Raw genomic sequence first — 19,019 nt, forward strand, 5'->3', positions numbered from 1 at the left:
GGGATCGAGATTTATACTTGCACACAAATGGAACACAGAGAAGGAGGCTCAGAGTAAGAAGAAAATGGTTATAGGATGTACGTCGTAGTAGAAGAGAGCTTACCCAGAAACGCCTGCAAGGGCGACGCAGCCGGTAATAGCTTTGAAATAGGCGGATGTAGGCCGAGGTACACTCCGCTTCTCAGCGGGGTAGTAGCGCTGTTGCAGCAGCGCTAGCAGGGCCAAAAGCTGGGGTAGATGAACCATTAAAGGACGTCGCAACCACCGAGGTCTAGAAAATAGCAGGAGCTAGGTCACAAAGGTTAATTCAATCAGCAGATATGGAACGAGAATTGATCTTGAAAGCCGAAACGAAACCCGAGCGAGATCCTCGCTGCATCAAATCAAGTCACCGTCCTTTCTCGGGGATGAATTCCGACGTCCGTACAAAGTATACTGTAGTCAGTCGGAAATCATCCGAATAACAACATGAGGAAACCAAAATGGACGATAATCGGGTATTACTCCACAATAGCTACGATATGCATTTATACGTCATAATAGAATAAACGCTCCAGCGTTGATCTAGTTTGCCAAAAATTACCTAGGCTAGCCGCTGGTCTGCGTGTTGATGCAACTTAGGCTTTCGCGACTGCTCGCTTTGAAGAGCCTTACTCAGCCTCGCCACTGTTTCGGCAGATATTCAGAGCTTCCAGAAGTTGGATCACCTGTCACCAACAGAACTCCCTCCTGAGCTGACCACAATGGCAACGGAAAACGACGATCAGGCGCTCGTTGCGCAATCGACCGAAGTCGCAGCGCCTGCCCCCAAGAAAGTAAAAAAGATCATCCGCAAGAAACGCCCTGCCAGACCTCAAGCAGACTCTGCCTTCACCGAGGAGCCCCCGCCGCAGACTGGAACGATATTCAACATTTGGTACAACAAATGGTCGGGCGGTGATCGTGATGACAAGTACACAAACACTGCGGCAAAAGGCCGTTGCAATATCGCCAAGGATGCTGGTTACACCAGGGCCGACAAGATCCCGGGCTCATATTTTTGTCTCTGGTTCGCACGAGGTTTATGTCCAAAGGGCCAGGACTGCCAATACCTTCACCGGCTGCCGACGATCCATGACATGTTCAACCCGAATGTAGACTGCTTCGGCCGCGACAAGCATTCCGACTACAGAGACGACATGGGAGGTGTGGGAAGTTTCATGAGGCAGAACCGCACCATTTACGTCGGTCGCATACATGTAACAGACGACATTGAGGAGATTGTGGCCAGACATTTTGCCGAATGGGGTCAGATTGAGCGGATACGCGTGTTGAACACAAGAGGTGTCGCCTTCATCACATACTCCAACGAGGCTAACGCGCAGTTCGCCAAGGAAGCCATGGCTCACCAAGCACTCGATCACAGCGAGGTTCTAAATGTTAGATGGGCAACGGCAGATCCTAATCCCATGGCACAAGCGAGAGAAGCCAGACGCATCGAAGAACAAGCCGCCGAGGCGATCAGAAGAGCACTGCCGGAAGCGTTCATCGCGGAAATTGAGGGTCGGGATCCCGAGTCGAGAAAGCGGAGGAAGGTGGAGAGCGGCTTTGGGCTAGAGGGATACGAAGCACCAGATAATGTCTACTTTGCAAGAGGAGCACAGGCTGTGAATCCTGCTGGCAGGGAAGGTCATGACTTGGAGTACGAGCAGCGGCTCATGATCGAAAATGGTGAGGTGGACGGTAATCATGATGGTCAGGCTCTGCCTGCCCTGGAGGATAAGCCCGAGGAAAAAGGGGGCATCTTCTCAAGCAGCACACTCGCAGCATTGAAAGGAGCACAAGTCAAGGCTGCACCCAAAGCTGCGCCTAAAATTTCGTCTGGGCCTTTAGTAGCATATGGCAGCGATGACGAGGATGACGATGAATAGAAAAAAGAAAGCAAAGGGTCTGCAGATTTAGAGAACGATCCAATGGCCTAAAAAGTACCACATATAATACTACTGCATATTCAAGGGCACAAAATCGTTCATCAAGTTGAGAATCAAGTTGCATTGTTCATAATTTTTTTTGGTGTTGTTAAAGTTGTATCCGAGCCGTATTCAGCTGTTGAAGATCCTAGAATAGAGCATTTCATGCCGTCCAATCCACAGATCCATCACGGGCACAGTCTGGCCGGCCTCCTCGTACTTGGTCTCCCACTCCCTGTCAATCATGGCCGAGATCAAATCCTGGACTTCCCGGCTGGCCAAGACACGCTGGGCAACATATGGACCCATCATGGCCGCCCGCACACCCGCCGAGACCAGCGCCTTTACGTGGGACAGCATAAACACGTAGGCCGTCTGCCGCAGCGTCAATCCGAGCAGGTTACAAATGGCACCAAAGAGCGGGGCCAGGTGCGCGCTGTAGCAATAGGCCGGGCCACAACCACCACTACTCGCGTCGCCGCCGCCGCCGACGGCTGCTCCCGGTGATGAGAGCAGGCCCCGGAGATGGGCAATGGCCTCCCGGGACGACGCCGGTACTGCGGGCGCAAAGCTCTTTTCCCAGACACCCAAGAGGGCGCGGCCCTGGGCAACGGAGGCGCGGCGGCCTACAGTGCAAATGACGGCGGCGTCATGGGCGTCGTCGAGCTCGGCCGTGGCCAAAGGGTCCCGGTGCGCGGCCAACACGAACGGTAGCGTTGTGGACGCGTATGCCGATAGCGAGAGGGGCAGAAAGGTGTTGAACGAGGCCCCATGCCCATCGTGCGTCTTGTAGGACTCCAGACCCGATGAGAAGGCAAACGAGCCCAGCGGCAGCGCCGAATCCGAGAGTAGCAGCAGGTAGTGGTGCGCCGAGCTGGCGGCCGTGTTTATGATGGGGCCGATGGCCGCGGTGGTGGATGGCGAAACGCCGTTGCGATGCGGAAGTGTTAGCTTTGCTGACGAGTGGGCTGTGTCTGAGGCTTGTGCACTCAGCCGTTGCCTCGCCTTTTGTAATCGCGCTTCAAGCTCCGCTATCTCGTTTTTGAGGGAATCCCGAGTCTCATCATGAGCCATTGGACTCATTGTTTCCACTCGCTAAGATTGTTGATGCAATATAAATTGTGGTAGAGCAAGGTTTGTATTCCATAAATGCTTAGCCGTAATGCTGCGCTTAATTTCACATTATTCCCTATCAAACTCCACAACAACGCCCAACACCAATGACCACATGAATCTCGTCATGAATTCGCAAAAACCAAATACAACGTCTCCCTTTTGTGAGCCTGAATTTCCAATGGGTATCTCTGTGGCCTTGAGCCAAGTAACATTTTAAGGTCTGACATTCTCCTTGCCCGTAATGTTCCGCTTTTCTCGCCTTTTCTGTGCTATTCTTGCCTTTGCCGCTGCCAGACGATCTGCTGGGAGTGTGCATCGTGATGCATTGGCAGTGAGAGCTGTGTCGTTCGGATTAGGGCCGCCAAGCTTGGCAAATCGATTCTGCAGCAGATCGAACCCTTCGATCGTCGGAGAAGGAGCATGAGCTGATGTTTTGCTATTGTAACGAGAATTGGGGATATCATCCAGCGCATCACGCGGAATTTCGCGCTCGCGCTTGGTGGAGGTAGCGCGAGACTCAGATGTCGACTGTCTTGTCTTGTGACGCAGCGTTTCGTGTTTCTTCTCAGGCATGGCATGGCGAGAGTTGTGGGTTGACTGTGTCGCTCTGGAGAAGCGGTCTGTATCGAGTGGGTTCTGACGCACATCAAGATCAAGAGTTTCCAGATCTCGATCACGTCGACGAGATTCCATACGCTCCAACCTTTCCTGTTTGAGTTGGGCCTCAATGTCCCGCAGGCTATCCGTCACGTCTGCTGAGAAACGTTGAAGATTGAGTCTTTGGCTGGGGCTTTCGAAGAGAGAGTGTTGTGTGAAATCGAGCGTAAGGTCTTCGGCAGACACGGCGCGTTTCAAATGCCCCCGCTTGGCCTTTTCATGGATCGAGGGTCGGTTCGGAGCTGCAATGCCTGGCCTGACATCCCGTGTAGTTGCGTTGTGCTGACCGAGAGGAGCGTCCATTCCAGCTGCGCGGCTGGCTGAGGCATTGGTTCTGAGAAGCGTCTTGACTTCTTTTTCAAGCTCTGCTATCCTGCGCTCCGCCATATTATCTCTTTTTCGAAGCATATTTACGTCTGTTTCGAGTTCTGATATCTTGTCGTTCTTCTCTTTAAGGACTTGCAAAGCTTGGCTTCGTGAGGACTTTGCATTCTCCTTAAGTGTGTCAAACTCCTTCTTGAGCTTTTTGAGTTCGCGATCTTTCCGTTGCATCTCAGCTTCAGCATCATGGAGTTGCTTCTCCAGCTTTTCTAGAGGTGCTTGGTCCGACTCGGTGGATTTTTGCTTGCCGTCAGAGGCCAGGCGTTCGGACTTGAGTCTTTCATTCTCTTCCTGGATCTTCTTCATCTGCTTAAGCTCGTTGCGTACGCGTCGCAGCTCCCTGCTAGTTTCAAGCAACGTCTTCTCGGTACGCGGTGAGGTGTCCATCTTGTTATGCTGTGGTTTGCCACCAGATTCGTCTTGATCGAAGAGCAAAACTTCCAACTCCTCGACCCGTTCCTTGTATCTCGCAGCCTGTGAGGTCTTTTCGGCAAGCTTCTTGGCCAAGTCGTTGTCGGGATCTGGTGCGCGACCCCTAACTCTAGGCACCTGGGTCGTCATTTCTGTCATCGTCTTCTCCATCTGGGCCACCTTCTCGCGCTCCTCTTTCAACTTCTGGTTTAGTTCCGCGGCTTCAGCGTCCTTCTTCTGCGCATAGCACTTAGCCAAGTGCTTATATTTGACGAGTTTCTCCATTTCAGCCCTGGCGTCGTCGCTGTACTTGCTGAACTCCGACTTCCAGTACTTTCCAGATCGAGAGTGAGGCTCATTAAGATCCACTGTCATATCATGGTTGCAAATGTCGTCCTCCCACTCGTCGTCTGTTCCTTCCTCCACTGATTCTGGGTGCTCAGTGGCGGGCGTCGGTTCTGGCACTGAATCTTCCATCTTGTCGTCATTGGCCTTCTTGGCCTTGTTCGACCGCGATTCCTCCAGTCTCTGCTGAATCGACTTTCTTCGGTTCCCTGTCGGGTTTGTTTTCGCAGCCGTGGCATCAGTCTCGCTGTTAGTGCCAGCCTTGACATCACGGCCGAATGATACACGCTTCCGACGCGCAGTCGCCGTTCCAGGGGTCAACAATATTCCCGTGGGTTTCACTGGCGACCTCGAATCTCTCAGCGGAGCGTCATCAGCCTTGTCGTCGGTTATTGTGCCAACTGGCTCTGGAAAGTTTTCTTTAGGGGGGGCGGGAGTTCCAAAAATCGCACGCCTGATGGCGCGAGCGGCGAATACTGGTGCTGGAGTGTCGGGAACTTCGATTTGAGTCGTATCGCCTGGAAAGTCAGCAAAAACTGGCGATACGATGTTGTGAATGCGCGGCTCTGCTTTACCTTCGTCGGGAGGCGCGTTTCTGGCACCAGTGGCGCCCTGGACGCCCTTCTTGAGTGCCCAGCCCAGCATCTTGTCCAAGTTTCAGAGGTCTCAAAATCGGAGGTAATGCTGGGTAGTAGCGCAGTGAAGATCTGTGATGGCTTGGTGTCGCAATGTCAATACAGTCGTGGTAGATGATGCAGGTTGTTGTATGAAGAGTCGCGCGCGGCCGCTAAGATTGGGACCCTGGACGCATTATTTACTTGTTGCCTCTTTGGGGTTGAAGGTTTGTAGTTCAGTGCCCCGCACTCGGCGCAAACCGACCTGGAAACGAGCGCCGTGTGTACCTGTCTGGCCAGATAGCCGCCACCAGCGCTCCGCGACCACAAGGTTTTAATGCATTACATACCGCCACTTCCATCACATACATCATTGTAGCATGAGAGGCCCTTCAAAATCAAGCGCCAAGCTTCTGGCTTACGGCATTAGATTGACAGCCCAAGTGCCAGTCCTCCATACCAAAAAGTCTAACCCAAGGTTAGTATACTTTACGCTGCTGCCATTTTTATGAAATACAAAACGGAGAAGGGAAAAGGGCGGAAAGAAGAAGAAATAAAGCACTAGACGAAATACATGATTTTCTGACGAGTATTCTTTCATTTTGTACATTCTTTGTCAGGTATACCATTATAAGAAAATGCCGAGATTTCAATGTTCAATCTAGAAATTCTGATGCAGCCCTTTAGGCCTGGCTACGTTGGCACATGTTCAGAAATCAGAATGTAGGGAGTGCCCCACAGCAGTTTAGTGCCCAAAGAGTACATCAGCTGAAGTTCAGGTGATCGCCCTTTGTTCGCAACCATCCCAACTTCAAACAACAGAATAAATATCCTACGTATTTCCAGAGCAGTATGATTTCCGCCCAGTAAGGACTCACAGCTTAGGCTGTGATCTTCCTCGTTCGCTTACCCCCTCCCGAACGATTCAAGCAACGATGCCTTCAACTGGGAAAGGTACAGCAGGGCAACGAAAGCCCGCGCTGCAGAAAACCAGAAGCAGCGATGACTCCAATTATCCTGGGCTCAAGCAGCTCAGCAGCCCGGATCCCAGCAAGACACAGTACACTCAAGTCCAAGAGGATGAGATTCTCGTGTTGCAGGCCATTTACGGAGAAGACTTCATTGAGCATAAAGCTGCAAACACCGCCTGGCAGCGCTCAGAACCAGCCTTTGACGTGCGCATCAAGGCCTTATCGGACGAGGAACTCACAGTCACCCTGGGTGTAGTACTCACCGCAAGTTATCCGAAATCAGTTCCCTTGCTCAGTCTGAAAGATGACGGCAGCTTGGGCCAGTCCACCCTCTTCAAAGTTCAGGCTTTTATCGAGTCAAAGCCCAAAGAGCTGGCTGCATCTGGTCAAAATGAGCCCATGATACATGATATAGCATCGGGCATACAGGACATTTTGGAACTTGCTGCAGAAGCCAAAGCTCAAGGCCGTGAACTTCCGTCTCTTGAGGAAGAGAGAGCTGTTCACGAAGCTGAGTTGGCTCGAAAAGCTGAACTGGAGCAGTCTGAGCAGAACCGCAAGTTACAGGAAGCCGACGCAGAAGAGGCACGAATGATGGAAAACATGATTCAGGAGGAAATGAAACGCCAGAGAGCAAAGGAGAGGGAGTCGAAGAAGAGGGGCAAGCCGCCCTCGCTAGCCATGGCTTACTCTGAAGATTCGAGCGAATTCGAATCGGGCAATGTCAATTTTGATGAGCCGTGCAGAATCACTGATTCAACAGGAAACGATGCATACTTCACTACCGTAACTGGGAGATCCGAGTACCGCCAAGGTATGATCGCATCGACTTTCGCAGTCCGTGCAGTCCTGCTCGATCGTCGAAACGTCCCGCCATTGGCCTTGAAGGAGGTTGAGTTGAAACAAAACTCTAGAGATGCTTCCCAATTCAAGAAGCACCTCTTAAGCCTAGAGAACAAGCTCAAGACTGTCAAGCAACTCACTCATCGGAATATTCTAGACGTGATTGACTTTCGAATTGATCGCAAGACTCAAGAGAATGAGGCTTCGCAAACACGCATCGTGCGAATTTTGACACCGCTGGCCGATAAGGGCTCGCTCGACGAACTTCTTGAGCTCACGGAGAAAGTGGCAATTGGCAAGGTGAGATCGTGGACTACAGATCTTTTATCTGGCCTAGGTTGGTTGCACACCCAAGGGTTGGTGCACGAAGACATCCACCCTGGAAATGTTCTGCTGTTCAGAGAAAGCTCAGGGCATGTGGTTCCCAAGCTCGCTGATGCTTCGTATCAACGAGAACTGCACACAATTTGCCGCAAGTCCCGCGCAGTTTCTTTGCTTACTTCTGCGAGATCCACATACTGGCTACCCCCTGAGCTCGATAGCGCTTCTGGCGCCCTCAACCAGAAGACAGATATTTGGGATTTCGGTGTTGTCTTCTTGCAGATGGTTTTCGGTTTGGATGTCTTCGAGAAGTATGAAAAGCCTTCGAGTCTCATGTCCAGGTTGTCTCCCTCGCTCCACGAGCTCGTGTCCAAGTTCTTTAAGCAAGATCCAGGGCGACGTCCTCGAGCGTCGGATCTGCGGTCAAGTGAATTCTTGGCTACCGACGCCCCCGTATATGCTGAAGACTTTCACACGAGCTTGACCCCATCTCATTCTTCCACCTCCCTGCCCAAGATGGATGGATTCAGGCGCCGGCTTGATTCTACCGCCCTGGCCCCCTCGTTCTCGCGCTTCAAGAATGAGTTCACTGAGGAGGGCCGCCTTGGCAAAGGTGGCTTTGGTGAAGTCATCAAGGTCCGCAAGAAGATTGATGGCCAGACTTATGCTATCAAGAAAGTGGTCACTAAGGCAACCAAAAGCTTGACATCATTGTTGAAAGAAGTTTCAACACTGTCGGCTCTGAGTCATCCTTCAATCGTGCGGTATTACGATGCCTGGACTGAGCAGCTACCCGACTCTCCAGACACGGACGGGGATGCGACAGCCGACGAGACTAGTACTCAGCGCTCCATGATTACCGGGTCGAACGAAATCGACATTCAATTTGCCACTAGTACAGGAGGCTTGGACTTTATGTCCTCGGCAAATGTTGGGGACGACTACTACCATGATGACGATGACGACGACGAGTCGGAAGACTATGACGGACTAGAAGTTGTTGTAGAGGACGAGGAAGATGAGGTTGGCGATGACGGCATCTTGTTCGCGGCAAGCACTGCTGATGACGACTCATCGTCAAGAAACCACCTGCCTGTGACACCCAAGCGCATACGGAGCCACACTCAATCCGGTTGGAAAGTGCTGTATATTCTTATGGAATACTGTGAGAAAAAGGTATTCTCCCCCCCTCCCAAATCTAATTGAAACGGCGATTGTTGGCTAACATTTATCGCCACCAGACCTTGCGTGATCTGATTTCCCAGAATTTGTTCGAGAATCAAGAAGAAGTGTGGCGTCTGTTCCGTGAGGTCTTGGACGGACTGAACTATATGCACACATTTCACAACATTGTGCATCGCGATTTGAAACCCGAGAACATATTCATTAGTAGCGGCACAGACGGTGTCGCTCATGTCAAGATCGGAGACTTTGGTCTGGCTACAGGAGGCCAAGTCGTGGCCGAAAATCGTGCATCGGGGCTCGGTGATTCGAATGGAATGAGTAACGTGGGGACCGCCCTATATTCTGCCCCGGAGCTTGAGCGTGGCAGCGGATCTGATGAGGCACCCCCCAAAATCGACGACTCCAGGAAACTAGACGTAAGTTTATTGAAGTTTTGTTTCTTTTTTTTTTAAAAAAAAAAAAGAGTACAAGAAAAGGCAGCTAATATGGTTTCCAGATGTATGCGCTTGGGATCATCTTTTTTGAGATGCTTTACAAGCCAATGGGTGGCCATGAGCGAATCACTGTGTTGAACGACCTCAGGGCCAAACATCCTACTCTACCGAGCGACTTCAAGCCTTACGACAAGGTACAGACTGAAATCATTCTGTCACTTGTGACGCATAATGCAAACCAACGCCCAGGGAGTTCCGAGCTCTTGCGAAGTGGCAAGGTGCCGATGCCCATGGAAAGTGAGACTCTGCAAAGAGCACTCGCTGAAATATCCGACCCCCTATCTACACACCATCAGAAGCTAGTCACGGCAATGTTTGGCAAGCCAACCGACAAGACGAAGGATTATACGTGGGACATGTCGGTACCTAATGTGTCATCGACAGAGCTACTATACCAGGGCATTGTCAAAGATCAACTCAAGTCGATTTTCCGTCGCCATGGCGCTGTTGAAGCTAGTACAAGCCCTCTCTATCCACGGTCGTCACATTATTCACAGAATGTCGTCGAGCTCCTTGACAGAGGGGGTACAGTTTTACAACTGCCTTACGATTTGATGTTGGGGAATGCAAGGACGCTTGCGAAACATACTGGCACTACGTTTGTGCCCAAGTCTTTCACCTTTGAGAACATATATCGTGATAGACACAATGGGGGTCAGCCCTCTAAGTTTGGCGAAGTCGCCTTCGATATTGTCTCGACGGATACGCTGGATCTCGCTCTCAAGGAAGCAGAGTTGCTGAAAGTCCTAGACGAGATCATTGACAGCTTCCCCTCTCTCAATCAGATGTGTTTCCATCTTGGTCACTCGGATCTGCTGCAGTTGATCTTTGACTTTTGCGACGTTGACCACAGCGCGAGAACAATTGCAGCAGAGGTGTTGAATAAGCTCAACATCCACAACTGGACTTGGCAAAAGATCCGTGCCGAACTTCGCGTCTCTGGCCTGTCCGTGACGAGCATTGATGAATTGCAGCGATTTGATTTTCGAGGTAGGTCATACCAGGCTATTTTCAGTTATGTGTACCGATCTAATATATTCTCCTAGACACACCAACAAAAGCCTTCTCCAGGCTAAAGACTATTCTTGAAGGGAGCAAAATGCTTGAAAGAGCGCAGCCAATCATTACTCATCTCAGAGAAGTCGTTGGTTTTGCAAAGCGCTTCGGAGTTCACAGCAAGATCTACATCAATCCCCTCAGCAGCTTTAGGGAACGCTTTTTTGTTGGAGGCATGCTGTTCCAATGTGTCTATGATAAGAAGTACAAGGATGTATTTGCAGTAGGCGGCAGATATGACAGTTTGATCAATGAGCATCGACCTCGAATGGGTCATCAGTCTCACCAGCGCCACGCAGTGGGCTTCAGTCTGGCCTGGGAGAAGCTTGCAATGATACCCAAGGCTGCTGGTAAGGCATTCCTCAAAAAGGCTGATGTTGAGCCGCAGGGCATGTTCAGTACGAAAAGAGTAAGTCGACTCTGGTCCTTCGGGTCATGCATGAGTTGCTAACGATTTCAGTGCGATGTTCTTGTCGCAAGCTTTGACACTGGTATTCTGCGTTCAGACGGAATCGAGCTGCTTCAGACTCTATGGGCTCACGACATAAGCGCTGAGTTAGCGCGAGATGCCCGATCGCCAGAAGACCTGCTTACAAAACACCGAGACGAGAGCTACTCGTGGATCATTATCGTCAAGCAAGAAGCAGTCCTCAAGATCAAGACAATGGGACGCAAAGACGTTTCTGACGCTGAAGTACCAACGACGCAGGTCATCAACTGGCTGAGGGCAGAACTTCGAGAGCGCGATCGATATTTGGCACACCGTGCAGTCGTCGACCCTGGCGGTGGATCTAGTGCCCTAGAAAAGGGAGGAGGTTTCACAAATGCAGAGCAAAAAGTTCACGTGTTGGTCGCAGGCACCAGATCGAAGAAGTTCAATCGCCGAACCGTTGTGGAGCAAGCTCAAGCTAATGCCGCAGCCTTGGTGCAAAACTTTCTTGACGGGCCTGTCGCTGCGGTTGAAACCTCTGACGCAGTGCTAGAGCTTATTCAGGAAACGACCTTGTCGGATGGAGAAAGCTGGCGCTCAGCGGAGCAGTCGGTCAACATGGCTGAACGCAAGTATATGCGCGAGATCCACGATATGTTGCTGACATGGCGCAATGTGTGGCAGTCAAAGAACGGGAGCAGGCACGCGTTTGTATACAACTTCAGAACGACGAGGTGTATCTACTACGACCTGGGCGCGTGATGAGGGACGGTGGACATTTGACGGATTGACATAGTTAGTTTCGTTTCTATTCCGCCTGCGTTTTTGGATTTTGCGCAACTGAATGAGAAAAATGAGAAAAAGGTTTGGATGAATGTTCATGAGCGATTGGGAAGAGTATAGAGAGCTAGGATCACAGCGATACCCCAAATACAGAATCGATTCACTCAACTATTTTCTAGTGGTTCTTTCCTGTGACGCACACTTGTGTTTCCTCCTAGCTAATCAGATGCTACCACTGCATTCTGTGAGAACAATGGTGCTCGTGGCCAAAGATCCAGAGCTGGCAGCCACGCTAGATCTACGCAGTCTGCGATCGCTCAGCTTCTACATTAGTTCCCGCAAAAACATTGAGCTGAAATGCTGTGGCGCTCTCGACTCCGCTGATTCCACGATAGTTCGAGACATTACTAGTCTTCTTATCTTGTCAGACTGCAACTCATCTCCACAGTTCGTACGGCCGTGGATAACACAAGACCACGATCGATCAAAGATATGCGGTTCCCTTCTAGGCAGCAGCACATACTAAACAAACTACCTATATAAACTAAGTCGACATCTGTCCAGGCTAGTTTGCAACAAATATCTGAGCGATGGGGTCAGATGTGGATTGCATCGAGAAAGAAGCAAATTCCAAGGCATTGGGAAAACTTGATCAAGCCATGTTTGGAAACGAGAACCGAGATCAGTCTCTATCCGTATGCGATGCAAGATTAATAAGTGCTGAAGAATCAGAGATATAGAATTAATGAGTTCAAGACCCGGCCGAGCTCAGCTGTTGTTCAGTTTCGGTATAATATCTTAGAGTGAACACTCACGCCGCGAGCCTCGTGGTTGAAGGGAGCCACTCTATTTTTCCGCAATGTGTCAGTGGAATTTCTTTTTTGATGGATTCGACTGCTCATAGCTCCCTTGAGGAGCCTCCACATTGGCAGGTCTAGTCCGGGCTACTACTCTGCGATGCGGTCGCCATGAGACACACGACTGGTATGCCTTGTCTCAGTTGCTCCATTGAGCTCCGATGATAACGCTTTCCATGATCATGCTCTTACGGCCGATTCTAGAATGTAGTTTGAAGGCGACCTTGGTGGAGATGGAGGGATCATATACGAGACTGATGCATTCCAAGGACCAGCAAGAGTCTTGCTTATATGAAGTCGATGATCCCTTCCCCAATAACTTTGTCCAGATGAGACAGATCAACCTTTGTGCACGCGAGTCTTGCTTCACACGTTCAGCATGAAACATTACACTCCCAACCTACTAAGCCTTTTGGCAGTTGCACCTATATCGCCCGTCTCTGCGTTTTGGCGTATGACATGTGGAGTGATTCAGACCGGTCGCGTCGATCCCATAGTCAGTCCCGGCGCCGTTGCCGGACACGCACATAAAGTCTCTGGGGCCAGCAACTTTTACTTCAACGAGACTTTTGCCTCCCTCGCCGCCTCACAATGCACTTCGTGCGAGATCCAAGCGGATAAGTCCATTTACTGGACGCCTCAGCTGTACTATCAGCACGGCAATGGTACCTTTCAAGAGGTCCCCAACGGGGGCCACGTTGTCTACTACCTTGGCCGGGGAGACCAGAGGAGCAACATTGAGCCGTTTCCTCCAGGATTCAAGATGCTGTCCGGGGATAGCGGTGCCAGGTCCAATGACACGACTACCATGACGTACAACACCAGCTCGGTCAGAGGGCGTCTCCAGTCTGATCGCGTAAGCTTTGCTTGCCTGGACAGCTCTGGGTCAATGCCTGAGCAGAATTACATGTTTCGCACGGACTGCAATCAAGGCTTGCGAGCGCAGATCCAGTTCCAATCTTGTTGGGATGGCCGCGACTATCAAACGGACAACAGCCACGTAGCATACCTATCGCAAATCGACAATGGCGTCTGCCCTCCAACTCATCCTCATATTTTACCCCACTTGTTCTTTGAGGTTCTGTATGGGGTGAATGATATCGTCAAGACCCCGGGCGGCAGATTCGTTTTTGCCAATGGCGATACCACGGGATTTGGCTTTCACGGAGACTTCATGAACGGCTGGGACGCAACAACTCTCTCGGATGCTGTCCAGCAATGTGTTAATAACGACAACATCAACGGCCAGATATCCTTATGCCCACCCCTGGCCAAGTCACAGACGCCTTATGCGAGCACAAACTGCCCAGAGAGGCCGCCGCTGGTTAACGAGGCAGTCCACGGCTTGCTGGACAAGCTGCCAGGCTGCAATAATGTGACTAGCGGACCAGCGCGCGCTCCCCAAGGCATCTGTCCTACGCAGCCGTCGACAAACGCTTTGCCCGCGGACTCGGGCGCCACCATGTTTGATCCGGCCGCGGGAGCTCGGCTTTTTGCTGGTTCGCCATGGGCTTATGTCGGCTGTGCCGCCGAGGGGAACCAGAGGACCTTGTCTGGCTACTCATTCTCGGCTTCCAACATGACCATTGACTATTGCACGGCCACCTGCAAAAGCAAGGGTTACCCTCTCGCAGGTGTCGAGTACTCCAAAGAGTGCTACTGCGCCGCCTCACTTACGAGCGGCGCATCCTATACGGACAGCGCCACTTGTGCCTCGACGGCCAAGATGGTATGCGCGGGTAACGCAACGCAGTGGTGCGGCGCACCTTCATTACTCACCGTCTGGAACGACACGTCCTTTTCCATCCCGTCGTCTTCGGGATCAGGCTCGGGCGGCGGTTCCGCCTTGGGTCCTGCCAACGGAACGGCCGTCTACAATGGGTGCTACGCCGAAGTAAGCGGGCGGCTTCTGAACAAGGACTCGTACGCCAACAGCACCGTCACGGTGGACCAGTGCATTTCCTACTGCCAGGCCAACAATTACGCCTTTGCGGGCCTCGAGTACGCGGGCGAGTGCTACTGCGGAAACACGCCGCCGCCCTCGGCCCAGGCCGCGCCCGAGTCGAGCTGTAATATGCCGTGCAAGGGCAACGTAGCGCAAATGTGCGGCGGCTCCAGCCGCTTGTCAGTCTATAACAATACGCTGTACGCGCCGACGTCGAATCCGGCAACGGTTCAGGTCGGCGGCAGGGCTGCATACAACTATGCGGGTTGTTATGCCGAGGGCGCGTCGGGCCGGGCGCTCGGCGGGAGCGGCAGTACGAGCGCGAACACGGCCAACAACCAGATGAGCGTGGAGAACTGCGCGTCCTTCTGCTCCGGTGCCGGGTTCCAGTACATGGGCGTCGAATACGGACGTGAGTGCTACTGCAACAACGGCGGGCCGATCAATGGCGCGGCGGTGGCAGCCAGCGAGGCAGATTGTTCCATGACGTGCCAGGGGAACATCACGGAGTGGTGCGGAGGCCGATCGAGAATTAATATTTACAAGAGCGTGTCGCTGGCGTAAAGTCATGTTCTTTTTGGGGGCAAGCAGGTTCACTTGCCATGAGATATGACCAGCGACTGTTCTTTTTTATGATCATGACAAACGATGTATGCCGGAACATGAGGATGAGCTATTTTTTATGACACTTTATGAATTCATCTACAAGATATAATCAGCTAATATAGTATGACATTCCTTTGATCAGTCTAGCAGAGATACGAACAGTGAAGAAATGTCATTTGATTTCAACGTCACATGTCAAGTAAACAATGCGCTGCCAACGACGTCTTCTTCTTACCTCTTCTCCATCGAAATCAACTAGAACTGTCGTCATTGCGTTGGACCGGGATCTGCCTTCATGAATCGCAAAATGACGAAAGACAAGGATAACTTGCCCATGGGTGCAGGCTGTCAAGTCTCTTGGCTGCGGGAATATAATTACCAGGGTGGTTTCTGTGTACATATGAAGGTAAGACAAGGACTTATGATGATCCCCCTGCTAGTGGTTCACGAGTCCATCCCAATGTAAGATTAGTTGCCATGTAGCCCTGTAAACCTTGTAGGCGCTCTTCAGCCCTGTTGATAGCGAGCCGCGAGCGTTTGTCCGTTTGAGTTTGTCCGCTCAGACGCTGAATGGGGCCCGAGACATACAAAGTGAACAGCGAGAATTCAGTGACAAGAGTAACGAAAAAAGAAAAGGGAAAATGATAAGAAGCTCAGCTGCAGAGACGGTAAACTAATGCCTAGTGGACTTCGCTAGGCCAAGATCCCTGTTGCCTTTGGCGGCATATGGTAAAACTCTATCCAAGCAGCCCCCCAACCCCAGACTTGCCAGACTCTCCTCACCCCACGGAACACACTGACTGTTCCCCATTTAGTATTTGCGTCGAGTTTGAGTGGAGTTGACAATCCGCACATTCTAAAGGGAATGATGACGCTGCCCAAGCCGGCTCTCGCTCCAGCGATCATGCTGGGACACAGCTAGAGAACCTCGCAGCCATCCATTGCACCCAGTGCTCGTGCGATCGCGATTTTGCACCACCAAGAGTCTCAACAGGCTCAAAGGCTTCGCCGACGCTTGGGAATTGGCTGCCCTCCAGAACATTGCATCCCAGCAGGCTGGATTCCCATTACTGCAACAAGAGAGTTTCCGACATTTGGGAAATCAAAATGGTGGTGTATGGGGAGTGCAATTTGTAGTTTTCTTCGCCAATCTCCAATTCGGCGAGAGAATGGACGAACTATGAGATCGGGCTTTCCGAGATGAGGATGCTAAAGCACAAAAAGAAAGAAAACATGTCAGAAGATGCCAAACGTCATTGCCGAAGCCAAGCCCCAATCTGACTGGACGCCTAGGTCCAGGTTAGAGTCGGTCCGGTACTGCTACATACCTAGGTTAGCGGGCTACGTATAGGCGGGCCATTAGGTTTTGCGGGGTGCATATCCCGCAAAGAAAGACCCAACAACGATCGCGGGGGGGTGTTTAAGGAACGGGTTGGATATGCATGATGATGACTAGACACCAAGCGCCCAGATTTGACCCCCGTTGCTTATTGGATTGTGCGAGAATTTCAAAGAAAAGTGCAGATCACTGGTGCCAAGAAGGGGCCCGGGTGAGGCGAGAGACGAGGCGAGGCCATGCCAAAACTGCCCAAGATGCAAATATGCCCCATCCCAGTCTCGTGACATAGTAGAGACAAAGACGTTTATATACTGCATGCTGCCTCGAACCTTGATACATATTCCCTTACCTGTTCAATAGGATGTGGTGAGATTCCCCGGATATTATAGGGATCTATACTTGAATCACAAAAAATGGCTAGGAAACCTTACTTTGGAATGAAGGGAGCCTGGCTCACCTTCTGGGTGACCGTCGCATGCGCGACCGACATGACACTATTCGGGTGAGCCAACCACGCAACGAATCTTGGAAGCACGGCGAAACCTAACAGACTCTTTCTTCTCATCTAGATATGATCAAGGTGTCTTTGGCGGTGTCATTGTGACGCCCGACTTTCTCGACTTGCTAGGTATCGCCGACGATGCCAAGCTACAGAGCACCGTGACGGCCATTTACGACGTGGGCTGCTTCTTTGGCGCCATTTCCACCATTTGGATCGGCGAGGCGCTCGGCCGCAAAAATACCATTCTCTTGGGCACTACCATTATGAGCATTGGTGCCATTCTCCAAATCGCCGCCTTTGGCGTGCCGCAAATGATTGTCGGCCGCATCGTTGCCGGTATTGGCAACGGTATCAACACCTCTACCGCCCCCGTCTGGCAGGGCGAGACGTCCAAGGCTAGTTGGCGTGGAAAATTGATTGTGATTGAAATGATTTGCAACATCTTTGGTTTTATGCTAAGTATGTATCAATTCCTACGCGTGGAAATCCGTTTCATCTGCTTGCTCTGCAATTGAAAGAAACAACTGCTCATATTCAGACAGGCAATTGGGTCACTTTTGGTCTATCCTATGTATCAGGCTCCGTGGCCTGGCGTCTGCCTTTGGCCGTACAATTTATTTTCATATTTATTCTCTATGCCACTGTCCCGTGGCTGCCCGAAAGTCCTCGGTATGTCACTCTCGCGGATGAATGTCTACTTTCTAGGTTCTTCCTTTTGCTGACCAAGCCTCACATAGTTGGCTCATTGCCAAAGGACGAGTGGATGAAGCCGACGTTATTTTGGCGGATCTCGAGGCCCTCGAACCTGAAGATGCGCTGGTCGTTACCCAATCGAAAGATATCCAATGGGCCGTCGATTACGAGAGAAAGAACACAGTACCGTGGTCTCACTTGCTCCGAGGCAAGACTGGTCCCAACGGCGGCACATCCACTATCCGACGCCTCATTCTGGGAATGGGAGCCCAGGCTATGCAACAATTTTCTGGAATCAATGTTACCTCTGTAAGTACAACCACAAAAGGATGAAGATGGGGCAGAGCAGCAATAGCTCTCTATCTTTGAGCATCATGACTGGATTTCTGACCATCGATCTACTTTTTAGTATTACCTACCACTTGTACTTATTCAATCCGTTGGTCTTGACGAGAAGTTGGCACGATTGCTTGCAGCTTGCAATTCCGTGTCCTACCTTCTTTTCAGTACAATCGGTATCCCCAACGTGGAGAGATGGGGTAGAAGAAAGATGATGATGTGTAAGTCTGCACTTGATGCATCGCGCAGTACTTAGCTAATCGGATACAGATGCGGCAACTGGGCAGGCCTTTTGTTATATGATCATTACTATTTGTATTAGATACAGTGAAGATCCCGGAACTGGAAGCACGGCGAATGTACAATGGGCCAAGGCATCCATTGCATTTTTCTTCCTCTACTACGTGTTCTTTGGTATCGGTTGGCAAGGTTCGTTCCACTCTCTGGCAACTCTCATTCTCTGAGATTTCACACTCTTCTTTGCTTGCCATTACTGACTTGTGGCAATAGGTGTACCCTGGCTCTACCCAACAGAAATTAACAGTCTGAGTATGCGTACCAAGGGCGCAGCACTCGGCACGGCCACGAACTGGATCGTCAATTTCATGGTGGTCGAAATCACGCCTGTAGGCATCGCGTCCATTGGTTGGCGCTTCTACATCATCTGGACCGTCTTCAACGCCTCCTTTGTGCCCATTGTCTACTTGTTTTATCCCGAGACTGCAGGACGCACGCTCGAGGACGTCGACCGCTTCTTCCAGGAGAACCAAGACATCTTGATCTTCAAGGACCCCGACGCCAAGTCTTCAAAGCGCCCGGAGCGCTATATCAGTCTCGAGAGGGATGAGATGCGGCGAAACAGCTCCATTAGACCTGCCGATCTACACGCTGTATTGAACCGCCAGAGCGTGGCCGACAGGGCGAACAGCGATACCAAGGATGAAGAGAAGGGCTCCACGTCACATGCCGAGTAAAACTTTGACCAGTCGCTGGAATTGAGCCGGAAGAAATTGAGCTTAGCTGGCTGTGTAGGTTATTACTACTGCAACAAGCTTTTTTGAGGTCGATATATATGTATATCAAGACGAGACATAACGCAACGAGAAAAAAATATTATTCGCTGGAATTGTATTGTACGTGAGATAAAGGCAGTGGCTGCGACGACAGACACACAACTATGGA

At 51.1% G+C, this 19,019-nt stretch overlaps 6 protein-coding genes across 6 annotated transcripts; 4 read left to right on the forward strand and 2 right to left on the reverse strand.

The window, feature by feature from the left end:
- Positions 1–743: 743 nt before the first annotated feature.
- On the forward strand, positions 744–1,910 carry PFICI_07414 (Pre-mRNA-splicing factor CWC2; the record flags this gene model as incomplete). Its single annotated transcript, XM_007835995.1, has 1 exon — positions 744–1,910. One exon carries the CDS (start codon positions 744–746, stop codon positions 1,908–1,910), a length of 1,167 nt encoding a protein of 388 aa, XP_007834186.1.
- A 171-nt stretch (positions 1,911–2,081) lies between these two features.
- Positions 2,082–3,032, reverse strand: PFICI_07415 (uncharacterized protein; the record flags this gene model as incomplete). Its single annotated transcript, XM_007835996.1, has 1 exon — positions 2,082–3,032. The coding sequence occupies one exon, from the start codon at positions 3,030–3,032 to the stop codon at positions 2,082–2,084; it is 951 nt and encodes a 316-aa protein (XP_007834187.1).
- A 246-nt stretch (positions 3,033–3,278) lies between these two features.
- Positions 3,279–5,504, reverse strand: PFICI_07416 (uncharacterized protein; the record flags this gene model as incomplete). The annotated part of the gene is made up of 1 exon (XM_007835997.1): positions 3,279–5,504. One exon carries the CDS (start codon positions 5,502–5,504, stop codon positions 3,279–3,281), a length of 2,226 nt encoding a protein of 741 aa, XP_007834188.1.
- Positions 5,505–6,408: 904 nt separating this feature from the next.
- Positions 6,409–11,535, forward strand: PFICI_07417 (uncharacterized protein; the record flags this gene model as incomplete). The annotated part of the gene is made up of 5 exons (XM_007835998.1): positions 6,409–8,784; positions 8,850–9,209; positions 9,290–10,277; positions 10,334–10,752; positions 10,804–11,535. 5 exons carry the CDS (start codon positions 6,409–6,411, stop codon positions 11,533–11,535), a joined length of 4,875 nt encoding a protein of 1,624 aa, XP_007834189.1.
- Positions 11,536–12,792: 1,257 nt separating this feature from the next.
- On the forward strand, positions 12,793–14,922 carry PFICI_07418 (uncharacterized protein; the record flags this gene model as incomplete). Its single annotated transcript, XM_007835999.1, has 1 exon — positions 12,793–14,922. The coding sequence occupies one exon, from the start codon at positions 12,793–12,795 to the stop codon at positions 14,920–14,922; it is 2,130 nt and encodes a 709-aa protein (XP_007834190.1).
- A 1,794-nt stretch (positions 14,923–16,716) lies between these two features.
- Positions 16,717–18,811, forward strand: PFICI_07419 (uncharacterized protein; the record flags this gene model as incomplete). The annotated part of the gene is made up of 7 exons (XM_007836000.1): positions 16,717–16,805; positions 16,873–17,264; positions 17,348–17,474; positions 17,543–17,807; positions 17,908–18,058; positions 18,108–18,266; positions 18,348–18,811. 7 exons carry the CDS (start codon positions 16,717–16,719, stop codon positions 18,809–18,811), a joined length of 1,647 nt encoding a protein of 548 aa, XP_007834191.1.
- Positions 18,812–19,019: the final 208 nt, after the last annotated feature.

Source organism: Pestalotiopsis fici (genome assembly GCF_000516985.1).
Source record: "Pestalotiopsis fici W106-1 unplaced genomic scaffold PFICI_Scf_5, whole genome shotgun sequence".
NCBI lineage: Eukaryota > Fungi > Ascomycota > Sordariomycetes > Amphisphaeriales > Sporocadaceae > Pestalotiopsis > Pestalotiopsis fici.